The sequence below is a fragment of the Notamacropus eugenii genome, chromosome 2 (genome assembly GCF_028372415.1).
Source record: "Notamacropus eugenii isolate mMacEug1 chromosome 2, mMacEug1.pri_v2, whole genome shotgun sequence".
In the NCBI taxonomy this organism is placed as follows: Eukaryota; Metazoa; Chordata; class Mammalia; order Diprotodontia; family Macropodidae; genus Notamacropus; species Notamacropus eugenii.
Genome location: NC_092873.1, coordinates 163,848,295 through 163,871,350, shown reverse-complemented (window position 1 = coordinate 163,871,350; position 23,056 = coordinate 163,848,295). Strand labels below are relative to the sequence as shown.

Sequence of the window (23,056 nt, the reverse complement as noted above, 5' to 3'; positions counted from 1 at the left end):
AATGAAAGAATTTGTACTATAAGACTTGAACTCAGTCAAAAGGCTGCACCTGAGGACCTAGAAGGCCACATGTGGCCTTGAGGCTGCAGGTTCCCCACCCCTAACTAAATAAAATTTAGTAAGGATAAAGGTAAAATCTTGCACTTGGGCACACACCAAAAAAGACCAATGATAGCGGTTATTCTGAAAAAGCTCTGGAGAATTTAACAGACCACCTCAAGCTTAGTATGTATTAGCGTTGTGATAATATAGCAGTGAAAAAAAGGTAGTGTAATCATGGGCAGTATTAATAGGGGCATAACTTTTAGGAATGGATCTCACTGTATTCTGCCCTTGTCAAACCTCGTATGGAACATTGTGTTCATTTCTAGACATCATGATTTAAGAAAAACATAAGTAAACTGGAGAGTGGCCAGAGGGAGAGCGACTAGGATGATGAAGGGCCTCGTGTCTGTATCTCATAAATGAAAGTTGCCTTTAGCCTGAAGAAGAGAAAGCTTAGGGGAAATGTGTTCATTGTCTTCTGTATTTGAAGGTCTGTTGTGTGGAGAAGGGACTAAATTTGTTCTGTTTGGCCCCAGAACCAGGATCAAAGAAAGGTACAGAAAGGCCAGTGTCAGCTCAGTGCCCAGACAGACTTCCTGACAATTAGAATGATCCAGAAATAAGACGGGCCCCTTGAGAAGTGATGCCCCCCAGCACCCGTCGTTGGAAGTTCCCAAGCTGAGGCTGAGGACACTCATCAGCTAGGTGGAGATGGCTTTCATATATGGGTTAGACTAGGAGCCGCTGAGGGGTTTTCCAGATCTCAAATTCTATGAGAAAAACACATGATTCTTCAGCAGGTAGTTGCGACATTCCAGAATTAATTAATCCAAAAACATTTATTATAGGCTCATGTCACTCCTCCTGCTAGATGCTGGGGATACAGGGATACTCTAGAGTCCCTGCTTGTATTATGGGTTTATATTATGTCTAGGGAAACAAGATGTAGACATACAAGTAAATGCAAAATTTTTTATATCTACTTAGAGGTAGATACAAGGTAATTTTGGTGAGAATGAGAAGAGGCACTAGCAACTGGGGAGACCTGAGTTCAACTGGGGAGACCTGAGTTCAAATCCAGCCTCAGATACTGTGTGATCCTGGGCAAGTCACTTAATCCTGTTTGCCTCCATTTCCTTATCTGTGGAATGAGCTGGAGAAGGAAATGGCAAACCACTCCAATATCTTTGCCAAGAAAACCACAGACCACAAGTGATCAGACATACTAAAACAATGAACAACCACCCCCTTAAAATATGAAGGTAATAGTGAAGTGAAGCTAACACCACATAGTACTTTTTGTAAGATCCAGGAGGTTCTTTAGAGGTCATCTAGTTCTACATTTCCCAGAGAGAGGTTAGGTAACTTACCCAAGGTTCCACAGGTCTTTAGTGGCAGAGCTGGGACTGGAAGCTAGAAGCCCAGATTCCAGCTGCAGTTCTTTCCCACCATACATACACTGCCACCTCCTTTTCATTTATTCAGTAGACATTTCTCAAGTGTTCGTTCTATGAAAGACCCTATGCCAGGTGCTGAAAGAAGTAAAAACATAAAAAGTTGACCAGTTCCATGCCCACTCAGAAATTCAGATCAAGGGAAGCCAAATGGCCAAGTACAAAGGTCATGCCTCGCACTGCAGAGGTAAAGTGAAGAGGGAGGATTTCAGGAGAAAGAAAGGAGCATCTTCCCAGTGAGACAGGAAACACATACACACATGCTCACATGTATGACTACAGCCTTATACAAACCCTTTCTGGTATATGTGAAACTATCCTCATATAACACCACTAATGCAGATTGCAAGAAGGCAAGGAGGTAAGAGTAAAGAAGTCAGATAAGATTCTTAATGTCATGAGATACAGCTGGGATGGTTTGGGGTCCCCATCAACATGTGCAGTTGTTCTTTTAAGCATTCTTATCCTCGGGGCAAGGCAACTAGGAGAATGAGGAGGAGCTGCGTCCCCTTCCTGGCTTCCCTCTCCCATGTGTCTTGTCTACCTATGCCCCAGTTGGCACGCCACCCCAGAGTCCAAACACATATGGCACCATCATACCAAAAATAAGCTAAAATTAGAAGCCAGGCATTCAGACTCCAGTGGTCTTTCCATTATACTACACTGCCAGAGTAAAAATTACTTAGAAAAATAGGGGAAAATGCTCTTTTCTACTTTTAAGTTTAAGATATCTAGGGGAGAAAAAAAGGAACTTGAGATAGATAGATAGATATATACATATATATGGAATATTGTATATAAACATATCTAATTGAAGTAAATCTAGTATTCAGAATTGCAAATTTACAAAATTGATAAAGGACCCAATTTATTTTACATGTAACATCCAAGAATCCTCCCATATGCGGAAAAGTTGGAGGCATGTCATAGCTCAGCATCTACTCAAAATCAGAGTTTATAAACTTCCCCTCCCTTTGTTGTTCAGTCATGTTTAACTCTTCATGACTCTGTGAACCAACTGTCCATGGGGTTTTCTTGGCAAAGGTACTAGAATGGTTTGCCATTTCCTTCTCCAATTTTATGCAGGCGGGGGTTAAATGACTGGTCCAAGGTCACATAGCTAGTATGTGTCTGTAGTCCAATTTGAACTCTAGTCTCCAGGCCCAGCAGTCTATCCACTTCACCACCTACCTGCCTCTCCCTCCCTTATGAGGCTAATCAAAGGACTTCTTGTGGTTCAGTCATTTCTGACTCTTTGTGACCCCATTTGGGGTTTTCTTGGCAAAGATACTAGAGTGGTTTGCCATTTCCTTCTCCAAATCAAAGGACACGTTTGTTCAGAGAAAAGATATGTCATCAAACAGCACAGCAAAATAAGTGACCCGAAAGACCCCTCTCGTGCCACCAGAGTACTCTCTAACGCTGCAAGTCAGAAAAGATACACGTACAGGAAATGCCTGTGTCAGACGTATGTGCCTAGCCAGAGCAACTCTGTTCCTCAGGCAGCATCTCTGCTGACATGCCCTTTTGCCTCCAGCACAGCTACTTGCTTCCCCCAAGAGTCACAGGTGTCATATGATCATAGGTGTAGAGTTGGAAGAGACCCCAGAAGTCATTAAGTCTGGCCTCCTCATTTTATAGATCAGGAACATGAAGAGAGGTGAACTGATCTGTGCAAAATCACACAACTAATACAAGTCAATATTTGAACTTAGGAGTTCTGACTGCAAAGGCAGTGATCCTTCCATGGTACCACCCTGTCTTTCAAATTTCGGAGGAACTTCAACCAGACTGTACTGCCTCTCAATACTGAAAGAATAAAAATGATGGAACTTTTTCCAAAAAGGCAACAAAACAGACATCAGCAGCTTCCAACCTACATACCTATTTTTCATCTCTGTAACACATTTATGAGCTTGGCCTATGCACAGATTGGAAGTATCCTTGATGAAAATATAAAAAAGCATCAAGCCCTCTTGAACAATTTTCTATAGCAGATAACATCTTCACAGTCATATACTGAGACTGAGAGTTCTAAAGAATATAGTAAGTCTATTTTTAACGTCAATTTTAACAAAACACTTAATTGTCAGACAGCAAGTGCTTACGAAGCACCTGTTATGTTCGGGGCTGTGTACTAAGCTTTGGGAATACAAAAAAAGGCAGGGGAAGGGGCAGCAAGCTGCTCATAGTGTAATGGAGAAGAAAATGTCATGTTAAAGACTCCTCAAATCAAGTGTCTCTCTGTATCTGCTTGTATAACCAAGCTGCAAGCTACTTTCCCCTGTTAAGCTGTAGCTTCAATTTCTAAGGGTTTCCAGTCTTAGCTCATGGCCTCAGAAGGGTGTTTCAGCTGTTTTAAATTCCAGAACCCAGCCAACTACCTAGGGAAGCCATTGGGCATTTAAGTCAATCCTTTGAACTATTATTTCTCTACTAACTCTCTAAACTCATTTGCATCATGGTCAAAAATTTACTATCATACCACTTGGATGCTAGTCTGTGTCCCTGAAAGTTATTCCAGAAACCGTCATACCCCTACTCACTAGGCTAAGCTGGAAGAGTTGGAGACATTAGCATTTCTACCCTCTATCCCTACCCAAACAATCAAATCACTGGATCCCCAATGTACATAAACTAAAGCCTTGAATTTCAGACTCAAGAAATAATTCACATATGTGTTGAAGTCATGACCTATTCAACATAGTACATGCCCAAATTAAATTAAACCAATGGGTTTAAGTGTAGAGTCACAGTTCCCATATATAGGATACCCTAACCTAGTAATAGTAGAGCAGAGAAGAGGAAATGCAGCATCCAGGAAATTCTGGACTTAGTTAAGTACTGGAAAGCTTAGAAAGTATTGCAAAACATTCCCAGCAGACCTAGCATTTCCCAAAAACTACATAGCATTGAACTTTCTATCATCTTACCCTCTTGCTAACCCAAGGTCTCTAACTCATTTTATTAAGGAGATTTTTTTTTCCTTTGGGAATACATCTCTGATTATGAAATGAAAATCAATAAGGAAAATATGGTTCACTTTACAGAAATGTCATTTGGCAGCAAATTTGCTGTGGAATGTATCTATTTCATCAAGCTGAGAGTGGGTGTGTATATTATAGTTTATATTTCAGATCACCTGTGCTGACCTCATGATTTCATAATGAGAAGAATCACTTTGAGAAAATGCCAAGGTTGGAAATAGAAAAACTGAAGACTTGAATTTTTTCCTCTCCTTTAATTCTTTGCTTAGGCCCTTTCCATTTTCCCACCACACTCCCTAGAGGGTATTTCACCTGTATGTTAACATTCTAACTGCGTTGACCTCCTGTTATGGTAACAGATGGTTCAAGTGCTTTTATTATCCAATTTGGGATTTAACAAACTGCCAACCAATAGTCTCCACCTCCTGGGTTTAATCATTTTAAAATGGAAAAAAAAAGGCAAAGAGAGAGAGGTGATAAAGACAGAGGCTCAAACTGCAATCAAACCTTTCCCCAATGAAGCTCGGATGAGATTCTTTTTCTGAATTGTGCAGATGCTGTCTCCTTTTGGTGCAGTTTTGAATTTTAATTGCCTCTCTAATGTGTTTGCCACTTTTAACTTCATGAACTTAGTTTGATTTTTTCCCCACAGAGAATATGCAGGGGCAGTCTGGTGTAGGAGGAAACCACCCCCAGAGTGGTTTATTCTGGACTCAGTGACCTCTAACATCCCTGACAGCTCTATGATCTAAGATCCAACCCAGCTGGATTGTTATAATCAGTTATAAGCTGTGTGATCCTGGGCAAGTCACTTACCTTACCTAAACCTCATTTTTATCACATGCTGTCATCTTCACAGTTTGTTGTGAGGAAAACACTTCATAAACTGTAAAGCCTTGTGAACATATGAATCATTGCTCTTGTAAAACAAAATGTCATTTTGTTCATTGGACCCTGGTGGTGGAAGGAATTTCATCTTTCTGAAGATATGTCTTAATGGTATTTTGGCCAGACCACATTTCCTCTCTTCCTCCAAACTTCTAAGTCCCACCCGCCTAACATCCCTATTCCAGCTCCTGAGCTGCACAGGTATACAGAGTCAGAACATTCAAAAGGAACCTGAGGAAGTTGTGTCTGAACTGGTAACAGTGAAGAAAGCAGAGCCAGGAGAACAGTGTGAATCCCACAACAGCAGTATCAATGGAAATCCCACTAGACTGCTGTCTAACTCAGAATAATTGCATTTACCAATCCTGTGATCTTGATTCCTCTTTTTGGGAGAGAGATGGTGGACTGTGGCTATAGAATGTTGGGTATGCTGCTACACTAACCTGTTTGTTGGTTGGTTTTGCTGACAAAACTGCTTTTTATTTGTTAGAAGGAAAGGTTTCTGGGGATGTCGGGGAGTAGGTCAGGAAATGACCTCGATGTGAAAAAGTTTAATTTTATTTTTTAGTATATCTAAAGTTGAGCAACTACCGGGATACAAATTCTCTGCCTGTATCGGTTGGAGGATGTGGACCTAAGTAACCCACCTTTTAGACCCAGTTAAATACATTCTCATCTGCAGTTTCTATGGGAAGGGAAAAGAGAGGCATGGAGGAGAAGTCACGTTAGCATCCCTTTAGCAGCAGCTAGCCAAGAAAGTGTCTTCCGGAGAATAGAACTGCTGTCACTGCTGCTTGGCTTCTCTACTCAACACCTAGAGCTCACCATTGTCACTGTCCTGGCTTGTAGTGCCTCACAGAATTCCATAGGGTAAAGTCCTCCCAGATCAGAAAACAAACACATGAAAGAAAAGGAAACCATGACCCTGGGAAGCTGTTGTGGTTGTTTTCTTTTTCTGGGAAAAACATAGCCAATTCATTACCATAGCATAGTTTTGAGGCTACTGCCTTTGAGTTTGGTGTTAATGTTGGAATTGAGCAGACCAGCATTGCAAAACACAGCGTTCCTTCTTGCTGATTCTTGCTGAATTTGGCCACTGTTCAGCTTTTGTGAGCAGATTTGTGGAGTTTCACTTTGCTTATTTCCTAAGAATAATTCCTGATAGGTTCTACAAACCCCCTCCTCTTTCTCCTTCTCTTCGTCCTCTTCCTCCTCCTCCGCCTCCTTGAGCAAGAATTGTTTTGGGGAGGGTCAAGGCAGCAGTAACTGTGTGCTAAGTACAAATCCACAATGTGTCCTATTAAAATGTAAAGCAATCCATTGAGTCATCCTCTCCTAAGTTTGACTCAGATGCTTTATGGCGCACTTTGCTTATCATTTATTTCTAGCGATTTCCCCATGGAAAAAGGTATCTGATGGAATCCAGGCAAACTGGAGATTGTTCTAAGTAAAACCAAACATATATCTTCAGTGTTAACCCTTACCTTTCAGTTTCCCAGTTCTTAAATTCCTTTTTTGGGGGGATCTTAGCCTTCCTTTAAAAAGAAGGGTAAATACATAATTTAGGTGCTACAGTGGATAGAGTTCCAGACCTGGAGTCAGGGAAGACTCATCTTCATCAGTTCAAATCTATCCTCAGATATTTACTAGTTGTGTGACTCTGGGTAACTCAGTTGCCTCAGTTTCCTTATCTGTAAAATGAGCTAACCCAAGAAAATAGCAAACCATCCTAGTATCTCTGTCAAGAAAATTCCAAATGGGATCAAGAAGAGTTGAACACAACTGAAAAAATGACTCAACAACAACAACAAATAGGAAATACCATGCCTTACTTCACAACTAGTGAGTGTGGTTTCTATTCCCAGAAACTTTGAAGTATTTCTTTAGCCACAAAAAAAGGGGAGAGGAATATTGCATTGAGATCCTTGCAAACTTGGTACAGGATTGAGGAAAGTGAGGGGGGGGGGGGGAAGGATGTAAATTCTTCCTCCCTTAGGGTTCTTTTAACTAGTCAAGTAGGTAGTAAAAAAAAAAAATGTTAAAGGAAAATAGAAAACATTATATAAAGCATGAGCAGTGAATTCTAAGAAAGACAATGAGTGAAAAGAAATAATTCCAAAGACAAACTGGAGGCAATTGAAAAGCAAAATTATTGAATGAATTAAATGACCCAGCTCTGTCTGCCTCAGGGCAGAGAGCCTTGATTGCATGGTTAGCTGAGGGGTTACTAATAAGATACCAAGAGCCAGTGAATGAATGTAGAAATTCATAGTAACAGAATTCTCCATTTCCAAATCTGATTACTGAATCTTGGCTATGTATGTATTATATGTGAGAATTTGGTCAGATCCCTTCATTTCCATAGATTTTCCCCTCTGCACAACTAGTTGGATTGACAGCTCTAAATCCTATGAACTTACTAAGTGGATACAGCACTGTGCCTGGAGTCATGAAGACCTGAGTTCATATCCTTAGCTGCATACAAGTTACTTAATACCCCTTTGCCTAATTTCCCTCACTGTAAAATGAAGATATTAATAGTACTCTCCTCCCAGAGTTGTTATGAGGATTAAATAAAATAATGTTTACAAATCACTTAGCATAGTTCCTAGCACATAGAAGGCACTTAATAAGTGTTTCCTTACTTCCTTCCAGATCCAAACCAGGTCTTAAATTTTGAGGGAATAATGAACCACTGTGCTTTTTCACATTCATAATTTCCTTCACCCATAAATTTCAAAAAATATTGTTCTTTAAGGCAGTTAATTAGCACAGTGGAAAGAGCCCTGGGGCTGCAGTCAGTAAGACCTGAGTTCAAATCTGGCCTCAGACACTTACAAGCTGTGTTACCCTGGACAAGTCACTTAATGTCTGTAGTCTTGGTTTCTTCCACTGTAAAATGGGAGTATTAACAACACTTACCTCCCAAGACTGCCATGAGGATCAAATGAGATATATTTATAAAGTGCTTAGCACAGTACCTGGTACATAACAGCTACTTTATAAATGTTTAATTATTAAATAAACTTTCACTGGTTCCTTTTTTAAAATTCAGTTTTATTTTATTTTCATTTCCAAATTTTCCCCCCTTCTCACTTCTTCCCCCATCCAAAGACAAGGCAAGAAATAGACCCATTCCAAATATGAAATCATAAAAAACAAATTTCCCAGTACTCATGTTCCTGCCCTCTCCCCCCAAAAAAGGCAAAATTAAAAGAGAAAGAAAATATGCTTCTGTCTGCATTCGGAGTCCATCAGTTCTCTCTCTGGAAGTAGATGGCATGTTTAATCAGGAGTGCTTTGGAATTGCAGTGGGTCATGGTGTTAATCTTTTGCAGCTGATTACCTTCACCACATTGCCATCACTATGTACCTTGTCCTCTTGGTTCTGCTCACTTCATTTTACATCAGTTCATAAAAGTCTTCCTGGATTTCTCTGAAACCCTCTCCATCATTTCTTACAGCACAGTAGTATTCCATCACTTCCATATATCATAACTTGTCTAGCCATTCCCCAAGTGATGGACATCCCTTTAAGTTTTCAGTCCTTTTCCCTCCACACAAAGAGCTTCTATGAAGATTTTTCCATATGGGGTGCTTTCCCCTTTCTTTGATCTCTTTGAAATAGTGGCAGTATTGTTGGGTGTGCACAGTTTAGTGGCTTTGGGAGTGTAATTCACTTGTTCTTTTTTGAGTACTGCTTGTTATTGGCACATTGGAAATTCCTGGCCATAGATAGGCCAGGATTTTCTTGACTCTCTGAACTGCAGTCTGAGAGTAGAGGAAAGGGCAGAGGCCATCTACTTGTTCCTTCTGTTCCCTTAATCATCTGCCTAAGAGCTACAAAACTGCCAAATCTTCACCTTGTCTAATCTCAAATAGTGTTTTTATATATATATATATATATATATATATATATATATATATATATATATATATGTGCATGTATACATATATGTATGCATGTGTGTATACACGCACATTAACACACACTGTAAACACACGAATTCTCTTCCAGAAGCACTGAAAATGTCTACCTTTTCTTTTCAACATGTTTACTAAGTTGTTTGAACAGAGGTAATAATATGTAATTCATTAATTCAATATTGGCTAAAGGCGCCTAGAACCTAGTTCTTCTGCATCCTAATCTCCTTTACTGAGAAGTCTTCTTGGACTTAGTCAACAGAAGTAATTCACTGTAGTTCTTGATATGCGTTGTGTCCACATGATGGGGGGAAACATACCAGATCACTGGGTCTGCTCAGTCCTTCAGCCAGGCAACTCAGTGGATGGTAAAAGAGTTAGGTGGTTTGTTTGTTTTGTGGTTGGTTTTGTTTCGGGGTTTTTTTTCCCATTATATGAGGGACCCCCTCCCACCCAAAGCTATTTGATTGAAATTTTCGCTTTTCAACCAAGTCATTTCATGATGTTCCAACACAAAACTTCCCAAGATCTGCCAACAGAGAAACAAAGGGCCTAATATTGACCAAAGGTGTTCCTAAAAATCACTGGTTTGGCATCTGACAGGATACAAAAGAGATTTCTAACATCTCAGATGTTTAGCTACTGCTTCAAGGATCCTAAATCTTAAAAGCTTATTGCTTTCTTGAAAGGTTTTTTTGTTTTGTTTTGTTTTGTTTTGGTGTTTTGAAAAGTTACTGGTTACCTTAGAAATTGTGGTTAACTCACCTGTACTCACCTGCTCCTCAGCTTTCTTGTTACCCACTGGAAAAAAAAAAACCAGGACCCTCCATGTAATCAGGACTGGCAGAAGGGTACCTAGGAGAAGCTGGGTTGAGAGATCAAAGTCCTTGGTGCATCCAGAACCTAGTTTTGGCAGCCTAGTCATTTACCCTCTCTGAGCTTTGTCTTCCTCGTCTATAAGATGGCAGTAAAATATTTGTAAGCCTTACAAACAACCCACAGGGTTGTTACAAAATAAATGTCATATAAATCTTAAAGCATTATACTGTAAGAAGTTATTATGATTCCCCACTGCCCTTAAGCTACTTACAGTCTACAAGCAAGATGCATGTAGTTATCCACAGACATATCCTTTTTCAGAATCGACCATTAATCCAGCTTTGTTCATGTGATGTTCTCTTTCTAGAATTTCATCAAAACATGTGAAAGACTCTAGTGGATTGATAATATAATATTACTGTTCATTTTTTCTTATACTTTGATCCAATTGGAAGAATATAGAGGTTTTATGATTTAAAGTGGCCAAAGGAAGGAGAGCTGGAAAGTTCCTTAAAAATCATCTCGTCCTACCCATTTTTATAGATGGGAACCTCTTCTTAAAATTTAAATATAGAAACATGCGGATGTCTGTGTGTATGTATGTAGATGTGTGTATACACATACATATCACTATGTATTATAATTTATATGACTTTTATCATATATTTTAAGAGAGAGAAATACCATGTCTGAGCAGCTGTGAAGGTCCCTAGCCCTTTCTGAACATTTTCTGCTATGCATTATATCCATTGTCCCAGACTGTGTTGTCTGTCAGTAAGCTAGATTTTCTCCTTCAGTGGTTAGTGTATATAGGTCCTGATTAGTGTGAATAATGAAATCCGTAAAATGGCTGCATTATTTGAATTTGTACCACATACTTCTATTAGGCTAGAATTACCATATTTTACATAATCACAACTTTGAATAGTACTGATGGGAATGCATGTGACTACTTCAGGAAGATTCATTATTTATACTCATCAGGATCTATCTATAAAGTGAAATCATCCATCCAGGTAGCAGAACCATTCAGAACTATTGAGGATCTAATGTTAAAATTGCTTCTAGGCATCATCCTTAAGTGTCTGCCCTCAGGATCCCATAAGTACACACACCACTTCATGTTACGTTCTTACTGTAGCCACTGAAGGTTTTGAAACCATTGAGTGACAGGCACCACAGTCCTAGAGGTTATATAGGCTTTGCCACATTACTGAAGGTATCCAAAAAAGGTTAAGAACTCCTGCTTTAAGGTACTGAAATTGGTTTACTTTATATTGATATTCAGTGTTAGGTTCATAAAAACATTTTTTAAAAGATAATAAAATTGGATCACTCCATTTTTATAAAGAAGGGAAGGATGAATGGATGGATGGATGGATGGATGGATGGATGGATGGATGGATGGATGAGGTACCTACTTTGTGTCAGTCAGCTAGGTGGCTCAGTAGATAGAGCTCTGGGCTGGGAGTCAGGAAGACCTGAGTTCAAATCCAACCTCAGACACTTAGTAGGTGTGTAACTAGGCAAGTCGCTTAACTTCTGTTTGCCCTAATTCACTAGAGAAGCAAGTGGCAAAACATTTCCGTATTTTTGCCAAGAAAACCCCAAGGACAGTATTATCTATGGGGTCACAAAGAGTCAGACATGACTGAAAAATAAAATGTGTCAGACATTTGCTAAGTGCTTTATAAATATTATTTCATTTAATCCTCCTCCTCTAGAAGATGAATACTACTAATATCCCCATTTTAAAGTTGAGGAAACTGAGACAGATAAGGGTTACTTATGTGACATGTGACTTGACCAGGTCACATGGCTAATAAGTGTATGAGGAAGGATTTGAACTCAGGTCTTCCTGACTCCAGGTCCAGCTCTCTATAAAGTGAACCACCTAGCTGCCTTTAACTTATGTTTCAATGTTAATAACCAAGTTCCATATATTTATATTTTTTCCCCATTCAAAAGATAACTGAATATTTTGAAATGATTCTTGTATTCTAAAATTTCTATAAACTTGACAACTTTTTTCTAAAATTCTTATCAGTGCAAATTCAATGTTTGAGTCAAAGAAGTATTTACTTAAACACACAGTTAAAAAGGAAAAATGTGGTTAGAGTTTCAAGTGAAATATTTTATATTTTGTTTTTGTTCATTACCTATGAGGGATGTTATTATTCATTTCATTTCATCTGGAACATTCTAGACACAACGGTTTGTCTGAAAGAGTTAACCTTCTAAAGTCATTCATGAATCAGAGGTCTTTTGGATTTTCCACTGAAGTTTTTCTACAGGCCTTCAGTTTCACACTTTGCCTCTAGAATACCACTAGACATTTTAATTTCTGAGTCATTCAGTATCCATCTATAAACAGACTAAGGAGTTAAAAAACAATGTGCATGGGGCTGTATTGTTTTCACTTGGGGTTTTTGAAGAGGTTGAGAGGTCATTATCTTTCTAATTAAATAACAGCAATGATACTTTTAAGATCCTTGTCATCTATGCAGAGCCATAACTAGGTTGGAGCAACTGGACCTTTTTGCCATGACACAATCTAGATGTTTCTGACAGGATTTGCCAAGAAACAACCAAATTCTGCACCCACTAGATTAGGCAGAATAATTACTTTTAAAAGCAAGCTGCCCACGTGGCACTTTCTTCAGTTCAGCTACACCCCAATGGAGCTCTACCCCAGCTCGGACCAGCTTGGCCTAGCCTTGTTCCACCCCACCTCCACCTTTAGTTAGAGGATGTTTTTGGATCTCTGCTTCCCTACAGAACTTATCTGTGAAAGTGGATCTGAAGCCATGTATTGTACAGCTAGCCTCAGGTAGAATATTTCCAGTTGCAGTTCTGAACTGAACTGAAGAAAAGTGGGAGAGGGAGGGAAAAGATATACACACACACACACACACACACACACACGCACACACACACGCACACACACACACACACACACCCTCTCATTCTCTCTGAGCAGAAGAGGGAGAACCAGATAAAACCAGAGGGAAAACCTTGCCAAGGCCTCTACCCAGTCTAATTCTCACTGTTTATATGTAACACATTTTCGAATGCCTACAGTAAGGACTCATTTTCACATTCCTCTGCATTCTGTAAGTCACTACCTAGAAATGACTTTGCTCATTCTTTGAACGTCTTCTATTCCACTTTGAAATTACAGATAGGAGTTACTATGACACTTAATATTGGTTGACACATGTGGATATGTGCATATGTGTGTGAGTGAGTGTGTGTGTGTGTGTGTGTGAGTGTGTGTGTGTGTGTGTATTGGTAGAAAGAGACAGGAAGCAAAGTTAGGTACTAAAGCCTTTTTTAATCTTAGTACGAAGTGGTAAGAGCAGTAGAATTCAGTTTGATCCCAGTGGTCCAACTGAAATGTCAACAAATCGAAAAGGATTCCTACATAATTCGAAACTATCCAGATAACTAGATAATTGTAGAAAGACAAGAATTTACAGATTTTTGCGGGAGATTAAGAAACTAAAGATGTTGCACTCAAATAAAAGATGATCAGAAAATAGATGGGATAGGAGAGAGAGTAAGTCTGTAGATAACATTAAGGCTCACAAGCTGACACAAGGAGACTAAAAAAGAAATCATGGAGTCATAGGATAAAATTAAGAAAATCCCCAAACAAGGAAATCTCTAGGAAGAGCTTCCTGATAGATGTTGATTTTAGACCAGAAGAAGATGTCTTCTGAAATAACATGAAAACTCCCTGAAAATACATGGACTCCCCCAATCTTTGAACAATTTTAGCTTAAAATAGCATAAAAACTTTTGGGGATATGCTTTACGTGTATGTATATACATGTGTATGTGTGTACATGTGTATGTGTGTGCATGTGTATGTGTGTGCATATGTGATACAAACATACATACACATAATAATACGTATGTATGTATATATCAGAGGATACAACCCTCTGCCTATAAGAAGTGCCTTAGATGACCTGTTGAACCCATTCTGTATCTCAGATTAGTTCCCTAAAATTCTCTTTCCTCCATAGCAAGCATTTCTCATCATAGTAACAGATACTGACATCTGTTGCTCCATAGACAGTGAAGGAAGGGAGAGGTCTAGAGATAGTCATTCATTCAGTATATCTTTATTGAGCTCATATTACGTTACATACACAGTGAATACCTGGGGATTGACTGATTGAGAGAATTGAATTTAATGGTAGAAAGAGTAGTAGTTTTAAGGCTGAGAGTAAAGTGGACAGTTGAGAAATAATCCTATACATGTGAGTGCTTACAAGATAGAAAAATAAAGAGGAAGTGAAAATGGAGCACGTATGTCTTCTAAGTAATGAGTAGTTTAGCACTAGTTTCCTCAGCACAAAGAGATGCCATCTAAGCTAAATCTCACACCCTGGCTTGTAGCCATTGCACCTAAATGATACCAACCAAGATGTTCTGATTTTAGAGAAAATGCATCCCAGAAAGGAAAGGGCGCATCTGCCTTCCTGTTCTCTCCTGGACTGCTAGGAGAACCATTCTTTTGCATAAATAGGGTTTGGAGATTATGGGGCTTGGGAGCGGGGCTTGCAGGGGTGTACTGGACTGTGATCTCACTGGTATAGGGAATAACTGATGAGCAGACGTCTTCTCCCAATGCAGGTCAGTGCCTGCTCTGCTTCTTAGTTTTACAGTTCGTCTGTGGTACTGAGTGATCAGCCCAGGGTCTGCATGTGTTTAAAGTGGATGTGAATCCAGTTCAACTGACTTCAAGGCTGGCGTTCTTTCCACTATATCACGCTACCTCTCATAAGCCTGTGGGTTTATATTCCAAAAACCTGTTTAAAGCAGAGCCAAATCCACACAAGTGGAATAGTAATGGAAGGAGGACCATCAGAGCAAGTGTTTGTGAGATGTTTGGATTTCCTTAGATTAAAGGCATTGGACCTAAATTAAAATGTTATTATTATGGGTGTGCCTTACTCTAAGCAATAGATCTTTTTTGCTGAAAATATCTTATGTAATTTGTATTATACTTTTTTACTGAGGAAACTTATTGTTTAAAAAGACACTACAACAAATCCTTTTGTAAAGCAAAGATGTATCGTCACTACCTAGTCTATCTTTTGGGGGAAGCTGTCTTGATTTTATCATTGGGTTTCCTTAGAATGGATGTACATTCATTCTTCTGTTAGGATGTTGGGGATTTTTAGTAAATCAGTGACAGATGAATGACTACCTGTGAATGAGCACAGATTAAGGTATCCAGTTGTACTTCTTATTTCAAAGAGCTACAAGTTTATCAGTGCAGTGCAGTATTCTTTCTGACATAAATCATAATCCCTCCATACTTCTTTAGATGATTTCATGAGCTTCTATGGCCCAAAAATAAATAATCCTCTGGACGACCAACCTTCCTGTAAGAAGCCCCTCCAAATACGTATGGGGGGGGGGAGAGGTCCTCAATTGACAATCTGTTGGCAAACCTACTTATTGGCAACTTGGTATTGCCAGACTTTTAGAGAATGCCAGGTCACCTCTGTGACACAGCAAGGCATCAGAGGAGGACTTCAGCAGAAAATGCAACTGGACTATGTGATGAAATGGTAAAAGGTAACCATCAGTATCTAATAGTCATTTAGACGGGGCTTGTTAATATTTTTTTGTATCATGGACCTCTTAGACCGTCTACTAAAGTCTATGGACCCTTTCTCAGAATTATGCTTTTAAAAGGACAAAACAAAATACATAAAATTGCGAAGGAAACCTTTTATATTTAATTACAGTTATCAGAAGATTTTTAAATATTGGTTCCCAAGTGAAGAAGCCCTGAATTAGCAGGATCCCTTTTTAGCCCGTGCCGATAATTGGGCGCCATTGCTACGTAGTTACAAAAACCAAATCCCTCGTGCCTAAGCCAAATTCTGAAATCATACTGGTAATATATGTTTGCCAGCGAACATTCATCCACCCAACAGACATGTAGTCATTCAGCATGTACTGCAGTTATTTTGCAGCTCTTCAACTCAACAAATACTTATTTAGCCAACGTTGTACCAGGCACTGGAGATAAAGGGATGAAAACAAGGTTGTTTCTGCCCTTAAGGAGCTTATAGTCTACATTTTTGTTAGCAAAAGTCTTAATTAGTTCTTTGTTTTGGACTATTCATATATATATATAGTGTGACTTTTTATTACTCTTCAAAAAATATCAAGCTTCAAAATATTGAAAAATTGATACTTTCTTAAAATCTTGTATCTTTTGTTTTAATAAAAAAAAAATCCCAGCTGTATTTGCTACCATAGGTGGACAAGGAACCTAATAAAGGAGAAGGGTAAAGGTCTGTGATAGAAAATGTCTTTCCAGATAGTTTTCCTGAGCTTATTGTTGTAGCAGAGAATTAATGTGCTGATCAGCAGTTTTACCATTTGCTGCCTTGTTCATGCAGGACACAGAAACCATGATGTCATCTTTCTTTGCCTCTCATTTTCTCTCCCAGTGTTGTGTGTGTGTGTGTGTGTGTGTGTGTGTGTGTGTGTGTGTGTGTGTTTCTCAAACTCTATTAACTACAGTAACTCTCATTTCTATTTTAGGGTGTGAACGGAATGTCTGTGGATGAGAAGACTGAATCCCCCATGTATGTGTATGAGTCAACAGTCCATTGTACCAATATCCTCCTGTGCCTCAATGACCAGCGGAAGAAGGATATTCTTTGTGATGTGACTTTGATTGTGGAAAGGAAAGAGTTCCGAGCCCACCGGGCTGTGTTGGCAGCATGCAGTGAATACTTCTGGCAAGCTCTGGTAGGGCAGACGAAACATGACTTGGTTGTCAGCCTGCCTGAGGAGGTACAGTATTTTTATTTGTTACAGTTGATGATGGTGGCCAGTTGATTGATAATGTTGATTTGTGTGTATGTTTTAATATGTGTGCATGCTTACTTGTCTACCAAATGATGCACTGTATCCATCTCATAGAACTAAGCCCCATGCACAGAAGGAATGGGGCACGTAAGTCTTTGAACTGTGTTATGAACAAAACACCTTATTTTAAAGGAACATGACCTTCTATGTGACTTACAGCCCCTCGTGTTCACTTAGCCTTCTGGTTATGAGTATGCCAGTCCAAGGATGGTAGAGCTCATATTGTGGGATTTGAATCAATGAGTGTTGGTATGATTTTTCAGTTTCATTGGGCTTAAGGATTGTTGGATTTCCCTTGAGAGTGAAGTAACGAAAGTGTTCACAGGACCTTCCTTCGGGGGGCTGGGGGAGGAAAGGGAGTAATAAAAACACCCAACCTTTTGACAGTTGCTGTAACTAAAACTCTCAAATGAGTAAACTTGCCTTGTTTTCCATTATTGAAAATATCTTATAAGAACTTACTTCATTCCTTTCTGTGGCTGCACCTGGTAGGGCTATGCTAATGGGACACTGAGGTGGCCTTGCAGGCTTTGGATCTAGAGATTTAATTCAGTGGTTCTGATTGAGCTTTAGAACCTCCTATAGTAAACCACCCCATGGAAGGCCATGAAGTCTATTGATCCTTTAAACTATGTTTCCCTTAATTTCCTATCTTGTATACAGTACTTGAATCCTTCCCTGCCCATCATCCTGATTTCTCTTTCCTAATGTGGATCATTTTTAGGCCTTTTATTCAGGTTGAAAAGAGCTCGTGGCACCAGAGAAGGAAGATAAAATACAGTAATGCCAAACATTGCATCTAATGGCTTCTCATTGGCTTTCTCACACCTCTGAAGGAATACCTTCACCTGTAGTATAATTTGAATTTTTCTTTCAAACCTTGTCAGCACCATAATTTAAACAAATTCCTCTACATACCCAAAACAAATGATTTTACTTCTGACTAACAGTATAGTGGCAAAGAGTTTAAAAGTAGCAAATTCATGAACATCCAAGACTGTTGTATTAATAAGCTTTTAGGTCAGCTCTTTGGGGTACTTCACTGTCAATGCTTAGACATCTCTGTCTGCTAGATAAGCTAGTACCCATTTGGCACATGGATCAACTCAATCATTTGTAAAAATTATGATTTTTGAGGGGATATACTGCAGGTAATTGTTGAGGAATAGGAATAAGAGTTAGGAGCCTTTATTTTTCTGTTCTGGACTGGCAGAAAATATTCTGCATTAAATCAAATTCAACCGCAATTTCTCCCACTGAAATGTTTCGTTTTGAACAACTCTAAACATCATCTCAGCTTTATAATTATGTGAGATTTTACTAAAGCTTTGACTTAGAAAGGTCTAGCAGTGAGGTATGGTAGAAAATGAAGAGTCTAGTTAAGTCAGTATTGCTAAATATACTACATGTATGTTGCCAATTTTCAACAAATTGGAATACAGTGAAATATATTTAACAGGAAAATTATTCTAAGCACTTTAGGTCTTATAATGTCTCTAGGTCATTAGTGATCATTTGGTGATCTTGATGAGAAAGGGCATAGCATACCCAAGTCCCTTTTTTGATCAAATCCCCGATAACAGGATGGAACACGAGACCTGGAGTCAGGGAGACTTGAGTTCAAATCCAGTTTCAGACACTTACTAGCTGTGTGACCCCGGGCAAATCTTTAAACCTCTGTCTGCTTCAGGATCCTAACAGGAGAATAATAACTGCATCTGACTCCCAGGGTTGTGAGGAGAAAATAAGACAGTATGTGTAACATGCTTTGCAAATCTTAAAGCATTATGTAAATGCTAGCTATTATTCCTATTACAATTTGCTTGTCAACTACCCACAAAAAGTCCTGCTATTTTAATTTTCTGGCTGTTTATATTCCAGTTAAAAAGTCAGCAGGAACATATTGATTTTTTTTCTCTTCAACATGTGTAAAGGGATCGCTGAGCCCCATATGATCTCTACCTTCTATATCATTTATGGCATTTCAGCTAGTGCACAGGTGAAGCTTTCTGCTCAGAACTTTATAATTACTTAATCTTACTGAGGGATAAAGATAAATTAAATATGCTCATACTCCCCAACTTTGGATATCAGATCAGCTTAGGGCAGTTCTCAGAGGTGGATTTTTCATTGTTTCTAGTGACACTTGAGTAACCACAACATGCAGGTTCAAATCCCACTGACATCTGTGATGTTTTTGTCTTGCATGTTTCCATCGATAACTTCACAATTTTTTGAAGTGGTAAATAAAGTATAACTAACATTGCCACAAACACATATATCTTGCTGCTGCTTCCCAAGATTTTCTGACATTTAATAAGGAAATAATCTTATGAAAGAAAAAAAATACATACCTGATTAAAACTTCACGTACCTGGTCAGATCACCCATTTCCCAGTAACCCCTGGCACTGACCCATGATTATTCACTTCTCCACATATCCTTTGACTGACTGAAAGTTGGCAGGATTTCAGGCTGGTCCCAAAGTGGGATCTTACATATCCCATTCCAACCTTGGACTCCCAGTCTTTTGGCTTAGTCTCCTCTGTTCTTGCTTTTATGATATCCTACCCAGAAAATCAGCTTGTTGGGAGATCATCAGCTTACTTCCCTAAAAACCATAGGTATGTGCAACAAGAAAACCTCTGTCCACTCAAAATCTACCTATTTCTAAAACAACATCAGAAAGATAGCAAGAGATACCCACTACCCCAAAAATCTGTTGAGGCCAGAACTCTTGGGATCTTCCGTGGCATAAGGCAATAGAATCCTTGGTAAGCCGAGTCACAATAAATAGCAATCCAAGACTGCTCAAAAGAAAGGTAAAGAGGTATTAAGTGGCAAACATTTACATGGATTATTAGAAGTTTCTAGCTCAATACAAACACAGAACTTTAAAAAATGATTCCTATATGTTAGCTAGCATTTATATGGCACTTTGAGATTTACAGAGCACTTTACATATATTATCTATTATATCTTGCTCATCTGCCATCTGCTGCTGTATACTCCTTCACTCATGTCTCACAGGATGAGGCAGATTTATTCCTTACAAAGGCTAACTCCTCTGCCTGCTCAAATGATCCCATTCTATCTCATTCTTCAACGTATTGCCCCTTCTGTCATCCACACTGCAACACTTATTTACAATCTCTCTGTCTAGTGGCTCATTCCCTACTGCCTTCAATATGCCAGTGTCTCTCTCATCGTCAAAAAAAAAGAAAAGAAAAGAAAAGAAAAACCTTACTTGATTTCTTCCATCCCCTAATTATTGCCCTTACTTTCTCCTATCACTGTCTTCTTAACTCCCTACAATCTATCTTCCAACCTTATCTTTTCACCAAAACTGCTCCATCCACAGTTACCAGTCATCTTTTAGTTGCCAAATCCTTTTCTCATTCCTCATTTTCCTTGACCTCTCTGTAGCCTTTGACACTGTTGATCACTCTCTCCTCCTTGATACTCTTTTCTCTCTGAGTTTTTACTCTTTTCTTGTTCTTCTTCTATTTGTCTGCCCACTTTTTCTCAGTCTCCTTTTCTGGATACTCATCCAGATCATACCCTCTAATCTTAAGTGTCCCATGTGGTTCTGTCCAGAGTCCTCTTCTCTTCTCTCTCTTATCTTCTCTGTCCCATGAATTTCATTACCATCCCTCTGCTGATGCTTCTCAAATCTGTCTGTCCTGCCCCAGCCTCTATCTTGACCTCCAGTCTCTCCTCACCAATTGCCTTTCAAACATCTCAAACTGGATATCCAATAGATATCTTAAACTCAACATGTCTAAAACTGGGCTTATTATCTTTTGCCCTAAACTCTTCCTACCTTCTACCTTCCCTATTGTTATAGAGAAACACTATCTTCCCAGGCCCTCAGGCTTGCAATCTAGATGTCATCCTTGACTTTTCACTATCTCCCAGTCCCCCATATCTAGTCTCTAACCCAAGCCAATCTATTTCCCTTTCTCTCCCTGTTTCTTGTACAGTACACCCCACACCCCCTTCTCTCATCTGATGCTGCCACCACTCTGTGACAGGCCCTCATCACCTCACACCTGACTGTTGTAAGAGCCTGCTGGAGTCTGCCTACCTCAAGTCTTTCCTTACTCCCACTTGGTTTTCATACCCCTTTATCTTAATCAGGTATACTATTTTAGAAAACAAAACCCCAAGAAAACCGTGCTAAATATCATTTTTCTGGTTACTAGTTTCAAAGAAAAGCATGTAAAAGAATTGTTCAAGACAGATCCTACAAGGAAAGGATATTTTTTTCCAAAGGGACTCAGTGGACAAACCATCCAATAAAATATCTCCCTCTGATATACCTCTCTGTGTATATAATCCTCTTTGTAGAAATTAGTCCTTGGCTGCACTTTGCAATTTTAAATAGAGCAACAACTTAGCCATGACTGTGGTCAATGGAACATCTTCTTCTGGATGTCAACCATAGGAGAAAAAGTATAATCATAGACCAATGTTTCTCATTTTCTAAGTCACAGAGAGCAGCAGCTTAATGGAGTTCCTTAGAGAGATGTGACATAGAACCCTCCACATGCAAATCTCCTTCAAAAATAAGGAGGATATTTGGTCTCCTCATAAAGAAACTCTATTCTGTATTTACAACATTTTTAAAAGTTGTATGCCAACAGTAAGCAGGCTGCGCCATGGTACCAATGAAGAATTATACAAGAAAAGCAACATAAAGGATGCCATTGCATTTTTAATGAATGTAGAAAAAAAGATAGACTAGTCATGTGTCAAGAGTGATGAGTAGACATCTCAGTTGTTCCACTGGTGTCTAAAGGAAGACCCCATGTATGCTGGGTGAACTTCCTGTAAAGGATCAGTCAATTAACATGTATTTAAGTGATTACTATATACCAGCCACTGCACTAAGAAACAATATACCAGTCACTGCTCTCAAAGAACTTACATTCTAATGGGGCAGATAACATGTATAAAGAGTAGCATACAAAATAAATATAGAGTAAATGAAAGGTAACTTTAGAGGGGATAGCATAGTAATTGGGGAGACCAGGAAAGAACTCTTAGAAAAAGCCAGCGATTCATAGTTGGAAATGCAAAAGGATAACATTCCAAGCATGGTGAACAACCGTTGCAAACTCCCAGAGATTTATGGGAGTGCATCTGTGATAATCAAGCAGGATGTTCAAGCAAAAAATAAGTTGTGCAAGCTGCTTCATTGGAGGAAGAATCAGCATTAGTGAGATCACAGTTTCATCAAAGGATAAAAGCAACCAAGGCTCTGACCTCTTCCAGGGATGTGCCAGAGCTAGCTCTGACAGGGCAGTGGGGCTTAAGGATTGTCTACAACTCAGAAATCAGCAAGATAAAAAGGGATGGGGAGGGGAGGAGTTAATAATGAAGATTAAACTTAAAAGTGTGGGATAGGTACTTTTTTCTGGAGAGTTTGTTGTTAAACATTTACCTTCACACCTCTACCCCATCATCTGGAGTGCTTGGTGCTTGACTACTCCACAGTAGAAGATGGGAGATTCACACCAGGGCTGAGAAGAGGAGGACAGATTGGTTAGCAACCTTCTGTACCATCTAATGAACACTTGTCACAGGTGGCCAGTGACAGCTTATGCATTTAACATCTGGGAGCAGAGGCCCCCCTTTTTTCCAACAGAAAGAGTGAGTGACTCAGGAAACATCACTAAGATTGAATTGAGGTTACTCAGTTTTTAGTTTTTAGTTCAAGTACTGTAAGGAAGAAATAAGTGGAAGCAGCTAGAATAAATAATATACATCTAACATAGGTAATTTTTTAAATGTGCTTCTAGAAACTGAATTCTTACTAAAGAAAGGTGCTTTAACAACACTGTGGAAACAATTTTGAAAGATTTAAGAACTGTTATCAATACAATGACCATTCATAATTCCATAATAAAGTATATTATATACCTAGAGAGGTAGTATATCCAAGGTGCAGAATGAGACTTTCTTTAACATGGTCAGTTTAGGAATTTGTTTTTCTTGATTATGCATATTATTTTTCTAAATTTTATTACT

The 23,056-nt window shown here is 39.0% G+C and overlaps 1 protein-coding gene across 4 annotated transcripts in view; it reads left to right on the top strand.

Moving 5' to 3' along the window:
• BACH2 (BTB domain and CNC homolog 2) overlaps nt 1–23,056 on the top strand; it is a 400,583-nt gene that overhangs the window by 285,996 nt on the left and 91,531 nt on the right. For all 4 annotated transcript variants that reach the window (XM_072642835.1, XM_072642836.1, XM_072642834.1 and 1 more), the window contains one exon: nt 16,694–16,948. In XM_072642835.1, the coding sequence (XP_072498936.1) occupies nt 16,694–16,948 (255 nt within the window). The remainder of the gene's footprint in view (nt 1–16,693; nt 16,949–23,056) is intronic.